The 14,897-nt window shown below is 39.6% G+C and overlaps 1 protein-coding gene across 10 annotated transcripts in view; it reads right to left on the reverse strand.

Annotated features, from left to right (window-relative positions):
- The window catches only part of chd9 (chromodomain helicase DNA binding protein 9), a 278,889-nt gene that overhangs the window by 130,610 nt on the left and 133,382 nt on the right, over nucleotides 1-14,897 (reverse strand). For 9 of the 10 annotated variants that reach the window (XM_085991433.1, XM_085991432.1, XM_085991439.1 and 6 more), the window contains one exon: nucleotides 956-1,299. In XM_085991433.1, coding sequence (XP_085847559.1) covers nucleotides 956-1,299 — 344 coding nt within the window. Of the gene's footprint in view, nucleotides 1-955; nucleotides 1,300-3,272; nucleotides 4,015-14,897 lie in introns of those variants that run through there. The other variant, XM_085991440.1, reaches the window with a different exon arrangement.

The following is a 14,897-nucleotide window of genomic DNA, read 5'->3' on the forward strand; positions in this document are numbered from 1 at the left end:
AACAAATTACCAACATGATGATATTCTTGACCCATCTTTGCTTCCAATTTTTGGTCTAGCAGCATTATCCAATTGATCCAACATAAATTTGTTTCTAACTTTTTGGTTTACTCATATATTCATCAGCATTATGGTCTTTCTCATTGGTTTAATTTAGGTCATTCTTTTTAGGACACCACACTTTAGGGAGGAGGGTGCAGGGGAGATTTACGAGAACGGTATCGGGGATGCGGGATTTTAGTCACGTGGTGTGACTAGAGAAGCTGAGGTTGTTCTCCTTAAAGCAGAGAAGGTTAAGGGGAGATTTAATAGAAGTGTTCAAAATCATGAAGGGTAAAAAAGGAGAAACTGGTTCCACTGGCAAAAGGGTTGGTAACCAGAGGACACAGATTTAAAGTAATTGGCAAAAGAACCAGAGGTGAGATGAGAAATTTATTTTACGCATCGAGTTATGATGATCTGGAATACACTGCCTGAAAGGGGGGTGGAAGCAGATTCAATAATAACTTTCAAAAAGGGATTAGATAAATACTTGAAGGGGAAAAATTTGCAGGGCTGTGGGGATAGGTCAGAGGAATGGGACTAATTGGATAGCTCTTTCAAAGCACCAGCACAGGCATGATGGGCCGAATGGCCTCCTTCTGTGCTGTATCATTCGATGATTCTATATAGTTCCATATTAACTACTTGGAAGCAGTGGCTCAACACTTGGGCTTAAAAATCCTTCATTACTTTAAGTGAACAAAATTAAGTGAATAATTGCTCTGTGGTTCTGGATATTTCACCAATTCTATTTTATAATATTCAGAGTTAAAATTTCACAATATTTTCACACATAATAAGACAGAGATTGTCTAACTTAAAAGGTTAATTTTTAAATATGTGCACCTAATCTGATCAATTTGCAAGACATAAAATTAGTTTTATATATTTCTGAGATGCTGTCCCAACTTACCTTATTTTTGTTCTATCATTTGATTTAGAACATAAGCCAGTTCGAGACTTCTTTAACTCTTTATCCTTTTGTTTTGTTTTGCTCTTGCTGGATTTCCTTTCTTCCTTTCGAGCAGACCCAGTGGACAAACAGGCTGGGTTTACCACTCGGGGAATATTCTGCTCCCCACGTGCCTTTGCCTTAGCTATTGCTTCAGATATGATGCGATTAGCTTTCTCTTGCTTGTTCTGCATTTCCTTCTTTTTTAGCTGTTTGTTTCCAGTCATCAGCTGTGCATTCTGTAACTTGACAATTTGCGTTGCTTGTGGACTAGAACCATCAAGAGTGGTCTGAGAGGAAGGAGGCTGAAGAAAAAAAAGTGTATACAAGTTAATTACACCTATTTCAAGAAAAACTATTACTGATACATACATCGATGCAATTCAAATTATTGAGATTGAAAAAAGCAAGAGAAGAGAAAAAATATACAGAACGCAATAAGAACATGGTCTACCATTATTTTCTCCACTATGCAACTGCTTTGCTTTTTGGTCAAACAGTTTTAACCCTTTCCCCACATGCAAGGTCTAGCAGAATGACCGAAGTCAAGTGTATATTTATGCCGTGTAAACAAAGGAATATCAAAACTATTTATTTGCTAATGATCAGTTTTATATACACTTCGAAGAGTTTTCAAAAATACATACACACGTAAATACAAACACAGATAGACAGATTATGACTATTGCTATTCAAGAACATCCATACACATTACATATGGGTCTGTTAAAAAGAGTACACACACACACACACACACACTATAGAGCAAGACTATACATTGCCATATTGTAATTAGCATTTTTTCCACAACATATTACAGACTGCAAACTACATTGAAAATTACATAGTGCCTGCACATACATACAATGAAGGTCTTTATTAGGATCTTTAATCCCTCTCCCCATTACTATAGATTCCTCAAAGTTGCCTCTTTCCACATCATCAGTGGCCTTTCTTTAACCAAATAGGGTGGGGTGGTATGAACTAGTGACATTTCTATAACTCCCGTCAATGCTGTTCCGTGATCAGCTGACAGGTGGTGTGCTGGGGCAAGAAGTTTCCAACAGTTTTCCCACTCCTGAGCTGGACTATTAGTCAGCCAAACTCCATCACTAAGAGTAGATCAGGTCGAAGGACATTGGAGGATGGAATTCAAACTGGGACCCTCTGAAATGCATGATTGTCCGGGAGTCTGTGTCAATTATCAGGCTATGCAAAAATCTATTCATAAAATTGACCATTGTATCCAAAATTACTGTCCAAATAATGAGTGAACCCTAAAGTAAACATAGCACGTCATCATGGCTTTTACTAATTTGGCACCTTCTACCTGGGCGAAAGTCTGAACACAGAATGCCAATTTAATGAAAATATAAATCAAATTTACGCAGATTTAAAAAAACAAACGTTGGTCATTACGTACTATGACATAATATGAGGGAAGATTTCACTGCAAGTAGCTAATGGAGGAAATCAATGAGGAGTGCTTTATGCGTGTATTTACGCATTTTGCTAAAGAGGAAATTTTTCCCAATGTAGCTAACATGAATCTAAACACTTAATATACTTTAAAAATCGACTGCATGGTCGTTAAAGCTCACTGCAGTTTAAATTGGCTAAACCTGGCTGCTGCAAAAATCAAACACAGTTTATTTTTTCAGCTCTCATATTTTCTCTGGAGACCATTACAGGTAGATCGCACAACTAAACAACCTGCCATTGCGGCACGCACAATTACAGTAAAAACAAAAATAAAATGGGAAAAAGCTAAAATAGATGCAAACTGCTCAGTAAATTTCTGCAACAGGACTATACACAATATTGATTTCCTGTAAACACCTAAATTAGCAGAACAAAGGATCTAAAACTACAATTGAATAAATGACCAATGCCCTTTAGTTCTGCATTAACAATATTTTTTAGATCAGTTTAGTTACAGGCAAAGATATTAGCCTTAAAGCTGTCACCATTCTAACATGCTGTACAGTACATGCAATCATAGAAACGCTAAACAAAACCTTTTTTTTTAAATAAGACATGTGTTTAGTCTCCCAGTATAACACTAATATTTTTTCATTCACAATTTGTCTGTCAATAAGCACAAAGCGATGGCCTTATTCACAGAAGTATAAACAACAAGCTGTTTATATTACTACTGAACCGATTTTGAAATATGTTAAGGACACCACGATTACCCACTGCTCCTTTCCAGGAATCTGAACAGCTTCCCGTTTAAATACAGCAGTAAGATACATCTTAATATGTCTGTGTTTCTCACCCATAAATGAGCTGCTGACTACAGCAAAGTAAATTGCCACCAGGCATTTCCAAACAGATTTTCAGGCCAATGCCAGTGCACTCCACTGGATAATATTTCTGCACATGCTTCATCAGCCTAACAGCAGCGCTGCAGCACTGGTAGGCAGAGGCAATCAAACAGCTCCTTTGAAACATTGTGAACAAATGCCACCTTTAGGCCTAAGCTAACAAATAACACAAGGCTAAAGAAAGCTGCAACTGCTAAGATGGCGGTGCATTGCGACTCAGTCACCAACCAGTAGAAAAGAAGGTTATGCAATCCCATTAGCCTTTAGTCCAAACCCCTCCTCCCACTTATTCAGTCTTTCACTTACCCTTCCTCTAGACCTCCTCACAGAAGCCATTTTGTCATTCAACAAAGGCTAGCCCTCCGCTTTTTCACCTCCAGCTTTGCTCGTGAGGAAAGCATTGAATGATAACTGCTAAATGGCCTATTTAATGTGCTGCACTGAAGGTACACGCTTCTCTTCACAAAAACACATTATGATTTTATCAACGTTTGTCCTCCCTGTGAATCAATACTGCCAAACACATTATCACTGCACATCCAGACATGGTACTACTGCACACGATCCTGTTTGCATATGAGAACTTCTGAATATCTAATTAATAGAGGCTTGTAAATCTCGTCTCCAATAAAGCTAAGTAAAATTATGCACCAAAGCATGAAAATGCATCAGCATGAATAGAAATGTCGTTCAATAACTGCTCACTTGGACCAGCAGATGGTGCTGCCCATTGTTACTCTGTTAGGTTTAAATGTAAACCCCCCCCCCCCCCCCCAAGGACTGCTTGCATCTGCATCTCTCGCTCTCCCCTTTTTATCGTAATGGCTAAATCCTTTTTCTGTAAACATATACCTGTTACGACTTTTAGGGCAACTATACATAGATAAGAAAAATATACATTATTTTAGAAAAAATATATCTTGAAGGGATACCAGCAAAGATCTTACAATAACTATTTCACATAACAGGAAAAACAAAAAGCGAAATTGCCATTTTTTTCTTTTCTTTGTTATTTTCATTATTTTTGACTCCATTTAAATTCAGACAACAGACTCGCAGAAATCCTCATTTCACTTCAATGAAAATATAATTTTAAAATTTTTGCCCGGGAAATGACATTTTAACTGCTGATTTTGTAATAATGCATTCATTATTATAATAATGGATGACGCATTGGATATTGTTTAACATTTCAACCTCATTTGCTTCTAGGGCTCAGTTTTTTTGTTCCAAGCTGATCTTGTTGAACATCAGTCCTGTCTGTAATGACAATGACAACCGCACAGATTTTTTAATTTATTTTTTAATATATTTTAAAAAGGTTGCTGCTTATTTTTTTTTTAGTAAAATCAGTGACTGTTAAGAGAATACAAACAAACTATGAAAAGGTTACAGCTATTTAGTATTTTTAAATGTGTGGTGAGGAGGTGTAATTTACTTATTTAGTAGACCAGAAAGGTCTCAAGTTCAATACCCAGTTTGCACGGAGTTAACTGATCCCAAGTTGGGGCTTTTGCAATTGGTCCTAACCCCAGGTTAGGATATGGGGAGGGGGGGGCAGGGGAGGAAGAAAGGGACAGATGTCCTCACTCCTGATCTGTCTAGAGAGACCCCCTAATGAAAGGAGCGTGTGTGTGAACACTAGGCGAGGTCAAGAGCAGGTCAGTTGTGATGCCCTCCACCAGCAAATGACTTCCGGTACTCACGGTCAAGGTTAACCCATGAACTATGGTCACATGTAGGAGGCGCCAGAGGGTGAGTGAGACGAGCGAGATGGTTGGCATCTCCTGGAGGGGAGGGAGTGGCAAAAAACTGGAGAGAGAGAAATAAAATCTATGCAAAATATTAAAGGTTCACATCGTTAAATGGACTGAACATATCCAGGTTTTGGGAAGAGGAGAAAAAGTTAATGGGAAGAGAGGCAGAGTCCAAGGCAATGACAAAGGTAATCAGAACCAATCAAGCTTTACTACTATCTGGCTATAGTTTACATATACATTTCCTACAGATAAATCGTTTGAATCAACATTCAATTCTCATAAAACATGACACCCAGATCATTGTAGCAACAGAACAAACAAAAACAAGGCACTATCAGAACATTAGCTGTTCTAGCCTGTACTGCCCGCACAACACAACGCTCAACTACAAGTGACTCAAGGTAAACAATTTTCAGAATATCGCTTATACAGACCATCAGCCAGCACAGTTTGCAAACACAACAAGGCCACATCGGCCCATCCACTTGAGAGAAATGATTGTGTTTAACCTTATTAACAGGTGGTACCTTAAGTGACATACTAAAACTAAACTCCAAAAAACATGAATTTCAAAAGTGAAGAATCCTTAGAATTCGGCGCCTGGAGTTTAAGTAAACAAATTTTGGTGCCATGTTCTATTTATTAAACTGCCCTTGTGAAAGTAAAATGAGATTCCTTTCCCTCCAATAGATTGGTTAAAATGGTAAATTGTAAAGAATCAGAGTTTCAACAATTTTTTTTTTAATTTTTAAATTTTTTTTTTAAAAGTACTATACAACTGAGAAACAGGAATTTAACAAAATACCTTGTTCATGAGTATTAAAAAATAACTGACATCGCTAGAATTATTGAAAATTCACTTTCCCATTTAATTATCTTCCTATCCTTAGAGTCCCTCCCATACCACACACTAATCACTTGCTGGGATGATGCTCCAGTGACCCACTCCTAGGCTTTTATCATTGCTGATCAGTAACCAGTTGCTCGGGAGAAAGTGTGGCCCAGACTGACTTAAAAGGGAAAGGAAAGCATAGAAAACAAGTGGACTCTCACATAAATATCCCCAGTCTTTTAGAAAAAGCAATTATACAGTAAACTCTTGTTTAAACGTCACTTAATCATCCAGAATTCTTTAATAACCGGCAAAACAGATAACCGGTAATCTTGCCGAATCCATCCATTTTTCGTTTTTCCGAGTCCGAGTTTCCCGCGGTGGCCGAGTTAGTCAGTGGTTTTTATTTTGTGTGTTAAAAATTGCCTAACTCTGTTATCCAGAATTTTTGATCAACTGGCACCATCCTAGTCTTGCAGGTGCCGGATACGAAAGAGTTTACTGTATATTTACCGTATTATTTTTAAGTTCAAGAGAAAAAAGGAAAATAAAGCAGGAATGAACTGCACCATACTGCATGAGGAACTGTTGTAACACTATGCAGGTGAACAGATGTTAATGGTGCAGCAGAGACACCAATTGCCAGATTTCCCCCAATTGAATGTCAGCTATCCTTTTCAGACTTACCAAAAGCTCCATATCCTTGTCACCAACTCCCATCCCTTTTCCTGTCTGCTCGCTCAGGCCAAACCAGACTGCACAAAATATCAGCAGTTTGTTCACCCCAAAGTGAGCTTCAAGCTCCACATTCTATTCACTATCTGGAATTCTCGTAATTCCCTCAGCAATACTGCCAGAATACAGCCAGGTAGGGGTCTGGGGGGGCGTCGGGGCAGCTCCTAAATACATACACAGGTGGATGCGGAAGAAAACCAAACAAGTAGTGGTGAGTTTGTTAGTCACATCAAAGTTATATGAAATTACAAGCAGCCAGTAGTTCAAGAAATCACTCCAACCAAAAAGTCAGAAGTTCAAAGCCACCAGCTTTTTGGCATTGAGTGCGGCTGCTAGATGAACAATAACTTGTATTTATACAGCACCTTTAACTTAGTAAAACGTCCCAAAGTGCTTGACAGGAGTGTTATCAGACAAATTTTGATGCCGAGCCACATAAGGAGATATTAGGACAGGTGAAAAGGGTAGGTTTTAAGAAGCATCTTAAAGAAGGAGAGGGAGGTAGAGAAGGAATTCCAGAGCTTAGGGCCTAGGCAGCCGAAGGCACGGCCACCAATGGCAGAGCGATGAAAATCAGGGATGCGCAAGGGGACGTTACAGAAATAAGGAGGGGCGAGGCCATGGAAGGATTTGAAAACAAGGATGAGAATTTTAAAATCAAGGTGATGTCCGACCAGGAGCCAAATGTAGGTCAGCGAGCACAGGGGTGATGGGTGAACGGGACTTGGTGCGAGTTAGAATACAGGCAGCAGCTTCATATGTTAGGAATCTGTCCCATTGCTTCAAGGGGAACTAACCAACAATTCCCCTCTTGCACAACTTAAGCACACATTCCTGCTGATGATGCAGACTATCCATGTGTTAAAAAAAAACTGCAGACTAACCCACTCTGGCTTCCCAGTTAGGAAAATGGGGAGTTAAAGAAAACATCTTTTTAAAAAACTGCAAAATACACATGGCACATTTGAAACTGAATTATTCACTGTATTGAATTTCACCTTTTTTAAAAATGTGTAACATTCAGGCTGAATAAATTAGTGAATTTAGTTATGTAGAGACTGGTATGAGAAAGAAATGAATTGAAAGGGAATTCCTAAAATTAATTTCTTTATCAATAACAGTTATAATTATTTTGAAGATTAGTGAAAGCTTTCCACTGCATCATACCATTTTTATGCGGTGTAATGTGCCAGATGGTAGGAGTTCTCACTGCTACACCGAGGATCACATTTGTAGCTGCTTGGGAGTCATTCTAAATGTAGAACTGTATTTAATGTTCTCGGTGTGATTCGACCTTGAAATTGCTAAAGGCACCAATTCCCTCAGCCAGTATTTAAATCTGCTGACAGATCAGACAGTTGCATCTTCCGTCGGTCCATGTGGACCAGTGAGTTTGCGCTTTTGCAATTTTGTCAAATTAGTACACATTTTGGTAGATCAGGGACTATCTAAATCAGTACTTCAAAAGGTTAATTTTTAAGTCATAATAAATGGAACTATTTCTGCATAACATACTTTGAGATTAGAAGCGTAAACCTGTCACCAGCAAACACCAAATAATCAAGGCCCCAAATTATAAATTGCATTATAAAAAAAAACTGGAAAGGAATATCTCTATTCTTTGCAGTGAAATCCTTAAAATAAAGAAATAAAATACTATTTTAACTACAATAGCAAAATACTGCGGATGCTGGAAATCTGAAACAACAACAGAAAATGCTGGAAACACTCAGCAGGTCAGGCAGCATCGTGAAGAGAGAAACCTGCTGAGTGTTTCCAGCATTTTCTGTTGTACTATTTTAACTACCTCCAATACCTTTCCAATGTAATAAGCTGTGATTTGCTATTCCCTTTGGGTATTTTGGTGTGTGCATGGCATGTTACTGCAAGCAGCTCAGAACTCAGGCGGTGTTCTGAAATTTGCAGTGGTATATAATAAATCACATATTTTACAAATACTCGAACAATGAGACATCAGAGCACTAAAACAGTGCCATGGCCATAGCAAGAGCAAGGTCCCGCCTGGGACACTCCACGTAGTGAGTTCCTCATCTTGGTTGTATACTCAAATAGACGGAACCAATTGTAGGCCAGACATTTCCCCAGAGAGGAGAAAAGTGCATAAATAAGTGGTAAGTTTAAAAAAAGTCAAGTCATCTCAGGCTGTTTGCATGCCTCCTAGCAGCTAGTTACAAGCAACATGGTCTCTCTCAAGTTACGTTTTGTAAAAAAACATAGGATTTCAAAGGCCAAAAATTCACAATGTTCGTAGGGAAACTAATTAGAATTGTAAAAAGACTTGCATTTATGTAGCGCCTTTCACTACCACCGACATCCCAAAGCGCTTTACAGCCAATGAAATACTTTTTGAAGTGTAGTCACTGTTGTAATATAGACAGAAACACTGAGTATGTGCATGTTGTATGAAAAATATACTCCTCTCCTGACAGTATTCAGTCAGTTCCTCAGAGCATCAACTCAACTGCAGAACCATGAAAAGGAACATAGGGACAGGAGTTGACCATTCAGCCCCTAGATCACAGCTGATCTGTACCTCAACTCGATTTACCCACTTGATGCCCTTATCTAACAAAAAATGAATCGATCTCAGTATTGAAAGCTCCAATTGACCCAGCATCCACAGCTATTTGGGGGAAGAGAGTTCCAGATTTCTACTACACTGTGTGTGAAAAAGTGCTTCCTGATTTCCCTCCTAAATGGCCGAGCTCTAATTTGAAGGTTATGCCCACTTGTTCTAGATTCTCCCCACCAGAGGACATAGTTTCTCTATCTACCCTATCGAATCCTTTTAACTTTTGAAACACCTCAATCAGATCACCCCCTCAATCTTCTGTACTCAAGGGAATACAAGCCAAGGGAATACAAACCCCGGTATCATTCTGGTGAAAAGGGCCAGTAACTGAACGAGGTGGTGCATTTAAAATGGCCATCAGCCAATTGGAACCTTCCTTCATCTTGATCCATAATCTAAACTGGCAACCATGAATGCATGGTGTTTGGATGGAGGTAATGGGGAGGAAGATTTTAATCGCACCATTGATAGTTTTGGTGGGAGGCAAAACTGCATATACACATCTTTAAATTCAGTCCTGACATTAGGAATCCCTTTCTTTCGTGTTCACACTCATTCTGTATGAACACAATGGGTTCCTCTCACATAAATGGTGCCTTATTAATACTAATGAGCAGATACTAAATTATGCATGCAGACAGGAAATTCAATCGACTGTTTAACTCATTAGCAATAAAACAGAAAACATAAATGAGGGGACCACTGGCAAGAGAAGGAAGGTTGTAATCTGAAATTCTATGGGGAACATATGATCAGTTTTATATGTCTTACCATGGTGCTAAACAACTAGTGGAGTCTTTTCTATCTTTTGTTTCGTCAGAGTTGATTCTTCTGCCCTACTGATCCTCATCTCTACCAAAGGCTTTTACTTAAAATAAAAGGTCTTTTATCAGATTCACTTCTGGTTGTAGGTGGCAAGTGAAAAGTTAAATTTAGATAATACACGTGTCATAGATTCTTCCAGTACTGGCCTGCACTGATAGGTGGAGACTGTAATTCGCTGAGGCTGTCAAAGCAGAGTTCAGTTATAGTTTTGTTCCACCACTAGCACTTCCAGCTCCAACAGACTTCTGTCTGTCTAAGTTTAAATAATAAAAACAAATACAAAGTGACTTGGATATCATGTTGAATCAGTTTCAAATCTGAATTTTTAAAATATATCGTACATACAAACTTACCTTAAAAGCAGGTGCCTTGCTTTCAGGTTAACAGATGATACAATCTTCTGTGAAAGTGCAACTTATGCACTGAATTTTCTAGTATTTACAGACTGACAAATTAGATACCGCCCTAAATGTGCATTCTTGAATAATTATTTTGGAGAGGATGGTGGCACGGACTAGACAATCTTCATTAGGTGCACTACTGTCTTTGGGCTGTATTGATTCCAAGAGCAAAATATGGATTTTTCTTTCCTGAAGCACGCTGAACTGAATTACAGTATTTCAGCATTGGGCAGATAAAAGCTTTGCAGAATAGTGAAGTTGACAATTATCACAAGTAAAGCCAAACTCTCCACCAGCTTTTCAAACTATTATAGCAGCCCCTCATTTGCTCCAGTACAGATCAGATGCAATTACCCAGCCAAGGAGCTAAATGTTGATTATTGAAGAGAATATGCAATCTGTATATATCTCTCTCACACACACACACACACACACACACACACACACACTTTAATATTTCAGGTTTCAACATCCCCGTATGTACAGGACATGCTGACTTCTGCAAATTGAATCTTTAATACCAAGGAAATAGCAGTGAAGGTAAAAGGGCATTTATTTGAGCACAAGCTGGAGAAAATCAACATGATAAACCTGAAAAAGAGGCGCCAAAAATTTTTAAATATCAATACCTGAAAGAATAGAAGGCAAGGACACAAACTGGCTTCCTGCTCCAGGCTTCCACATTACACGGGGTATAGGCCCATTGTAGAATATACACGCACACAATGCTCACACCAGACACCAAAGGTGAAGGGCCCGCTGCGAGTAATCATTTCAGGTTGTTGCATCTTTTTGAACTGGCAAGGACTGCTTCAGATACCAGGAATTAAGGCAGCAAAGATCTGGCTTACCACAACAGCAAAATAAACTAGAACCTTCCTCAATACCGCTACAGTGCTGCAGAAATAAAGATCTTGTCTTGAAGACCTGAAGAACCACCTCAGCTACAAAAATATCTACCATCACCTGGCTCGACATCTTTGTGCCAAAGGGATGCCTAGGAATTTTACTTTCTTCATAGAGCTGGCGGAAATTGGTGGCAGGAGATCGTCTGCTGTGAGGCTCAAGATGAAGAAACTGAATTTGCCATTTTAGATGGTTTACCACCTGGCCATCGGTCTCCTTTCTGTGGGGCACCAACCTATCCAATTTATGCAGCAGCTATGTTTTTGCCTGACTGGCTAAGTGATTTCCTTGCTGGGTAAGAGGGCGAGGAAGTTGAATGAATAGTTGAACTGGAAGTGCCAATCAGAGGAGATCAGAAAATAATAAAATACAAAGTCAACTTTTTAAACAATTATATTGCTGTCTGGTGCTCCTTTCCTCAATACGCGAACAAGGGTAAGAATGGCAATTTGTCAGACACTTACTGGATCAGAGGACTAAAAAGGTGGAATAGACCTGAAATAACAACAGAAAACGCTGGAAAAACTCAGCAGGCCAGGGCAGCATCCGTGGAGAGAGAAACAGAGTTAACGTTTCAGGTCAATGACCTTTCGTCAGAACTGGAAAAAAGCAGGAACAGTGGAATAGACCTGTACCACATACATAGAAATTACAACACAAAACAGGCCATTCGGCCCAATAGGTCTGTCAGTGTTTACCCTCCACATGAGCCAATAGTTCTGATCACATTTACCCGCCTGTTGTCATAATCTGTTAACCCCTTTTCTTTCATCCACCTATTCAATCTAATCTTGAAGGTTGATGTAGTAGTGAATGGAATGTCCCAGGGATTAGCACTGGGACCCCTACTCTTCCTAGTTTAAATTAATGATCTGGATTCAGAAACTCAAAGCAAATTGGTCCAGCATGCAGACAATACTAACATTTGTGTGTCCTGGAAAAGGGGGGGGGGGGGAGAGGAGTCTCCAGTCTGAAGAGGACCCATAAAATGAGCTAGATAAAATCTGTAAGTGGGCAGATCAATGCAACATTTAGCAGTGGGTCACATTGCTGAAATTGAACCATCCCACACACAGGTTTCTTTTTGGGTGCGCTATATGGACAGTTGAACACATTCAAGCCGCCCAAAAAATGAATACAAAATTTGTACCTCAAAGGCTTCACTGGAACATGCTTTAAAAGTAAACAGTTAAAATGCAAATCACCACATTGCAGGAAGTTGTTTCGGTTCCCCCAGCAAATTAAAAGCAGGTGTTAGTTTCAGTGTGCTATTAATTACAGACCAATCAGGGTGCTATTTTCCAAAGATTTGAAACTTGAACCAATTCTGCTGCCCTTGGGCTACAGTTATATACAAATGTCCCCACACAAGTCTCTTCATATGGTACTTTCAGTGATTTATTTGTAGCTTTTCACTGGCATCCTGTAACCAACTGAAGATGCATACTACTGTTCTTTTTAAAGTTGTTCAGAATAGTTTAGGAAGCCTTCATGCTAGAAGTAGTTTATTAATTTATGATTGATTCTCTTTAGGATTAGCATTAAGCATCACAGACTCATTATAGCCACCGTACGTTGGAGAACCTGCAGCACAATACAAGTTGTACTTTAAAACACCATGCATACTGTAAGGTATGCCTGCTCACATCTAATTACCTGCACTCAAAAATTCAGAGCAGCTTGTTTTTACCTAGAAGATTGTACAATCTCGAGACAATTTTTCAGAGCAAGATCCTTTCTTTTTTTAATTAGTTTTCCTCTCCTTCCTCAAGTGGGTCTCCACGTGTCACATAAGGCCAAGGTGGTCAGATCACCCGACCCTCTCACTGGCATTTGCCAATGCAGCTCTGAAAGTAGCCAAGAGGATGTGAGTAGGCTGCAGGGAACTCTCCCTCTGATTTTTATCTCCTTCAGTGAGCTTCCAGCTGCAGGTATAGCTCACGGCCCACCACTCCATACAGTGGGACAGCAACACACTTTACCACCTTCTCCCTCTGCACAACCCCCCCCCCCCCCCCATTTCTCCCTGCTCTCTGAAGGGAAGTGGGGTACAGCTTTGTGGACATTGCACTCCAGTACACTCGACAGTTTGTAAGCAAGTGTCGATACACTTTTCGACCTGAAACGTTAACTCTTTCTCTCTCCACGGATGTTGCCTGGCCTGCTGAGTTTTTCCAGCGTTTTCTGTTATGTCGATACACTATTTGACTGTAGGGAGCATCACAGCCAAGCTTGATTTATGCTCTCCCCTAATATCCATACACATGACCACGTTCCTGGAATAGTCAGTACACAGTGATCAATTTGTTAATTTGATTAAAAAGGGAAAGGCTCAAAAAGGCCTCACAGTGGAAGACAGTGTCAGTTCACTGAAAGGCAATGTGAGATGGGATAAGCATCACTTAAAAAAATGAAGATATGGAGAAAAAGAGTAAAGTACAGATTAAACATGGTCAATTTTCAATTTGTGTCTTCAAAATTTTGTTGGCAAGTTTTTTGTATTTATTATATTCATACTGGTTTCAAACTCTTTAATAAAACCTCACATTTCTGTAAGTTTCCATTATTGTAAAATAATGTGGGTGGGCATTAGAATCTGGCAGGGAGCTGCAGTAGGCTCAACCAGTAAAGGTCCAGTACCAGGACATGCCTTATTATTAGTTTTAAACTAGTGACAGACTTGCACTATCAGTTCAAAACTTTTGACCACAAGTTCAGCAACCTGGTGCCAAGATGTACCTTAAGTGCACAATACTGCTAGAATAAAAGGATGCAATGACTGGAGACCAGCAATGTAAATGGCAGATAGCTGCTATGTACATTTGATTTCTTTGTTAGAAAAACAAGCAGGGGTCACACAGTACTGCTCGTTTCCAACACGACCTAGGAGATGTATCCCGACAAACTGACAAGATTGTTGAAAATCTCGGTATGGGTCAATACCATTTCAGTTCGCCAACATCACTGTTCACTAAACTTATGAACCCATGTTCCCTCGACAAGGTTATCAGTACTCAAGAGGATCCCTTAAAAAAACTAATACATTAAGAACGGCAAAACAATGTTTTTTAAAAAATCATACTTTTTCCAAAAACTTTAATTTTAAAAGACACTAAAGTGGTACAAGCACATTTGTAAATCAGCCAAAGCCTGCACAAACAAAACTCTGACAGCAGATTTACACTGACACTTGTGTTGCAGAGAAGCCAGTTCCACTTCACAGTGATGCCAAAGCAACAGTAAAACTCCAGGCCCAACTCTGGCGGGCAGCAGTGTGTCAGCTCACCATGGGAAGGCTGCGTCAAGCCGAGCAAGTTTAATACGCCACTGGTGTAAAAGTTGGCTTGCAGAGTCTGCACATTTTTAAGCCTACATGTGCAGGGCTCTCTACTGGGCCTAAGCCGTGTCAGCTGTGGCTCAGTTGGCAGCACTCTCACCCGAGTCAGAAGGTTGTGGGTTCAAGTCCCACTCCAGAGACATGAGCACATACTGTACAATGTAGGCTGACACTCCAGTGCAGTGCT

This window comes from Somniosus microcephalus, chromosome 6, assembly GCF_052327205.1.
Source record: "Somniosus microcephalus isolate GS21.2 chromosome 6, FLI_Smic_1.0, whole genome shotgun sequence".
Lineage (NCBI taxonomy): Eukaryota > Metazoa > Chordata > Chondrichthyes > Squaliformes > Somniosidae > Somniosus > Somniosus microcephalus.